Source organism: Octodon degus, unplaced genomic scaffold (assembly GCF_000260255.1).
Source record: "Octodon degus isolate 3935 unplaced genomic scaffold, OctDeg1.0 scaffold00076, whole genome shotgun sequence".
NCBI lineage: Eukaryota > Metazoa > Chordata > Mammalia > Rodentia > Octodontidae > Octodon > Octodon degus.
The window spans coordinates 5,618,729-5,622,964 of record NW_004524652.1 but is presented as its reverse complement, the minus strand read 5'-3'; the positions used below and the strand labels follow the sequence as shown (position 1 = coordinate 5,622,964).

Sequence of the window (4,236 nt, the reverse complement as noted above, 5' to 3'; positions counted from 1 at the left end):
GCACAGCTGTGGGCTCGGTGGGGAGGGGTCCGCACAGCTGTGGGCTCAGTGGGGAGGGGTCCGCACAGCTGTGGGCTCGGTGGGGGAGGGACCGGCGTGGGTGCTGGTGGTCCGCCCTCAAGCCTTGCTTCTCCTCAACGTGTTCTGGCTTTAGGGGAATCGAGCAGTGGAATCAGCCGTGACGATTACATTGGCCAAGTGGCCAAGGACATAGAAAACAAGATGCCCAAGGTCTTTGACTTGGACCAGGTCCGGAAGCACTTGGGCGTGGGCCTTTCGCCCACCTCTGTGGTGCTACTGCAGGAGCTGGGGCGTTTCAACAAGCTCGTGGTGCGCATGAGCAAGTCGCTGGCCGAGCTGCAGAGGGTGAGCACAGTCCTGGGTGTGGAGCCGTCTGCATCGGTGCCTGGCTGAGGGCTCGGGGGCCTGATTGCCTTCCCTCCTGCAAATAGGCCTTGGCTGGGGAAGTTGGCATGAGCAGCGAGCTGGATGATGTAGCCAGGTCTCTCTTCCTGGGGCTGATCCCTAACATCTGGAGAAAGCTGGCCCCGGACACCTTGAAGTCCCTGGGAAACTGGATGGTCTACTTGCTGCGGCGGTTCAGCCAGTACACATTGTGGGTGAGTGACGGGAGCTGGCTGTGGGGGTCAGGAAGCACCCATGGATCCCACACGCACCTCTGCTTCTTGTGTTCCTCTCCTCTTATTCTGGGCCTTTGCAGCACACTGTCTGCACTCTAACCTGGGGGCGACTCTCTCCCATGGGCCTGCGTCGGTCCTTCTGGAGAGTTCCCTCTTCCCATATTTTGTCCCCTCTTATGGGGCACACTCAAGTGGTCACTGTGACACTGCACATCTGTGCATGTGCAGGAGCGTGTTCCTTGGGTAAAGGACAATGGCGGAAGTGTGTGCTTCCAAATTTTCAGTCTTATCCCAGGAAACCAAGATCCCTGAGCGGACTGTTGCCTGCCTCTCGGCATCCATGTGTAGTCCTCATATTTTAGAAGACTTATTCTCTGATAGGTGGAAAACACTTTTTTGTTGTAGTTTTTCAACTGTGCTGAAGCTGAGTATATTTCATGTGCTTATAGACATTTTGAGTTTTTTTTTTCTGAAATGTCTACTTATGTCTTGGTTTCATTTTTATTGAGAGTACCATCGTTCCCCTTGATTTTTTTTTTTTTTTTTTTTTGTATGGGGGATTGAACTCACGTCCTCACACTTGCCAGGCAGGTGCTGTGCTGCTGAGCTATACCCTGGACCCTGAACTCCGGACTTTGTACTTTCCAGGAAGGTGATTATGCCACTGAGCTATCAGACTTGGTCACTGGCTCAGTGTGCCTGGGCGGGGCCGGTGCAGCACGTGGTGCTGGGATCGAACCCCAGTCCCTGCGCTTGCCTAAGCAGGTGCTTGGTCCACTGAGCTAGCTCACCAGCCCCTCTTGATTTTTTTTTTTTTTTTTTTAAAGAGCTTTTTATGGCTGAGATGTAGCTCCGTGACTGAGGTGCTGCACATGCAGTGGAATGTCAATTCATGAACTGAATCCTTTCCATGGTTCTGGCTGGAAACCAAACTGGACGGGAACTGAATCGAATTTCCCCATAAGGTCGACATTGAACCTAACCACTGAATTTGACCTGGTTTGTGACCCATGCTGCTTGTGACCAGAATCATGGAAAGAATTGAGTGCATGAACCAAGGTATCACTGTATAGCTCCTGTCCTACGTCTTTTGCCTTTGCACATGGTGTTTTTACTCATACAAAGGTTCTGTGTTTTTTACATTGCTGAATGTGTCTCTTTTGTGGCTCCTGGCCTTGTACTCCCCACGGGAAGATGAAGAAATCACTGATTGGAGATTTGATTGGCATTTCTGTGGTTTTGTCTTTAAATCTTTGCTCTGTCTGGATTTGAGGGTCATGATGGCTCCATCCTCTTGCCCCCAAGGTGACACCCATCCTTTACCATGAACTGTTTCATGCAGGTCACTGAGAGCGAGCCCAGTGTCATGTGGCTCTCGGGGCTGCACATCCCAGAATCCTACCTCACTGCGCTAGTGCAGGCCACCTGCCGGAAGAATGGCTGGCCGCTGGACAGGTCCACCTTGTTCACGCAGGTGACCAAGTTCCAAGATGCAGATGAAGTGAACGAGCGGGCGGGACAAGGTACCATCAGCTCCTAAGGCTCCTCACCTCTTGGGTGGGATCTCTCCCCGGAGCCAGCCCCCTGCTCAAAGGGACAGCACAGAATGGCCAGGGGGACAAGTTAAGGTCAGACCGTGGCCGACACTGCTGTGTGCGCGCTGCCTCTTTCCCTGGAGACCTGGGGTTGAGGTTCAGGGGACCTGGATAGACAGTGTCTCTCTGCTTGTTTGTGGAATGTGGGCCACTAGGGGGCCCTTCAGGGCACGGGTGGCCAGGGCTTTAGCAGTGCTGAATTACTTGACGACTTTGGGTCCCTATGACATTGGTTACTGCTCAGCACATGACAGCTGTGGACCAGTTCCCCAGGGCCCATGCAGCCTCAGTCAGAGGACCCTTAACCTCAAGAGGTAGAGGCCTTTGTGACAGCTGAAGGGGAGGGCGTATGTGGCGAGGGCTTGAGGCTGCTCAGAGGTGCCGCTGCCACGCTTCTGGCCAGAGGACTGCCCTCCCCTCTGAGAGCCGGCAGGGCCTCCTCCGCAGATTCCATGCCCACAAGGCCCTGTCGCCCTGCTTCTGCACTCTGGCTCTCGTGTGTGCCAGCTCCGACCTTGGTGCTTGGAGCCCAAGCACCCAGGGTGAGGCTAAGGCTCCATGCCAGGCTCTGGGGAGAGGCGGGCGGGCTCAGGGAGGGAGGCCTGCCGCACGGGAAGTGGGGAGCCTGTTCTGGGTACCCGTCTACTCGCTCCACACCTGCCCAGCCTCTCCTGCCTCTCCAGGGTGCTTTGTCTCAGGACTGTACCTGGAAGGTGCTGACTGGGACATCGAGAGAGGCTGTCTGGTCAAGAGCAAGCCCAAGGTGCTGGTGGTGGACCTGCCCATCCTGAAGATCATCCCCATCGAAGCCCACCGCCTGAAGCTACAGGTGAGGCCTCCTTCCCGGCCGGAGCCTGCTGTACCTGCCTGGGGCCGACGAGGTCCTTTCCACCTACACACTTCTGGGTCACAGCCCTCAGCTCCCGGCTGGGAGCCCTTTAGGCTCTGCCTGGGAGATGCCTACATGCTGTCCGCCTTGCGTGGGGCTCCAGCCACAACCTGTGGCTTCGGCTTCTACAGGGACATGCCCTCCTTGCTCAGGGACCCAAGGACCTTGATTGAGGCTGGCTGCGGTATGGTGTGGATGGCGGTGCCCTCCATCGGGCCTTGCCCAGGACCCATGTTGGCCCAGCACATGGTGGTGGAGCCTGGTCTCCACGAGGTGGGCGGGGCGCCCCAGCAGAGGCCACCCGCAGGGGCTCTGACGCCTGCCAGCCTACCACTCGGGCTCCCTGCCCTCCCTTACAGAACACCTTCCGGACGCCTGTCTACACCACGTCCCTGCGCAGGAATGCCATGGGGATTGGCTTGGTCTTCGAGGCCGACCTCTTCACCACCAAGCACATCTCTCACTGGGTGCTCCAGGGCGTGTGCCTCACCCTGAATTCTGACTGACCTGATTGGCAAAGAAACTGCAAGCAGCAGTGCTGGGGCCCGGGCGGATGCAACTGTGCCCCGGGGGCCTTCGAGCTACACCAGCCTCTCTTTCACTGGAAGTTGGTCCTTTAACTCCCCTTGCATTAAATGAAGCCAAATGGTTGTTTTAAAAACTTTTAAAGGATTTTGTGTTCAAAAGTAAATAAAGTATGTTTGAAGACAAGCTGTTCGAGTGCCTGGTTGGCAGAAGTGCCAGCTCGTGCTGCCAGGGTGCCCCTGGGCCACTGGAGCTGCCTGCTTAGAAGGCAGAGGCGGGCAGAGGGCAGCACCAGGGCTAGCCCACCATGCCACGACACTGGGCAGAGGCAGCCAGGGCCCCGCAGCTGCTCCCCCCTCTGAACTCTGGCTCGGCCTCGGTGCCGACTGTGGGCCGAGGCTGACGAGCTGGGTGGGCTTCTACCCGAGCTCCCTGCCCAGTGACCCGGGTTCTGGGGGGCTGGGCAGACCTGTACCTCCAGGTTGTGCAGGGGCTGCCAGGCGGAGCGCCTGGGCTGCTTCTCCTCTCCCTCCCTGGCCGCCTCCCATCCTCCCTCGAGGTTAATAAGACACACAAGAGAAGGAAG

At 57.1% G+C, this 4,236-nt stretch overlaps 1 protein-coding gene across 1 annotated transcript in view; it reads left to right on the top strand.

Moving 5' to 3' along the window:
- The window catches only part of Dnah10 (dynein axonemal heavy chain 10), a 101,345-nt gene extending 97,562 nt beyond the window's left edge, over positions 1-3,783 (top strand). The window contains exons 72-76 of the mRNA XM_023720665.1: positions 155-366; positions 453-620; positions 1,984-2,164; positions 2,920-3,065; positions 3,485-3,783. Coding sequence (XP_023576433.1) covers positions 155-366; positions 453-620; positions 1,984-2,164; positions 2,920-3,065; positions 3,485-3,631 — 854 coding nt within the window. The 3' untranslated portion in view covers positions 3,632-3,783. The remainder of the gene's footprint in view (positions 1-154; positions 367-452; positions 621-1,983; positions 2,165-2,919; positions 3,066-3,484) is intronic.
- The last annotated feature ends 453 nt before the right edge of the window (positions 3,784-4,236 follow it).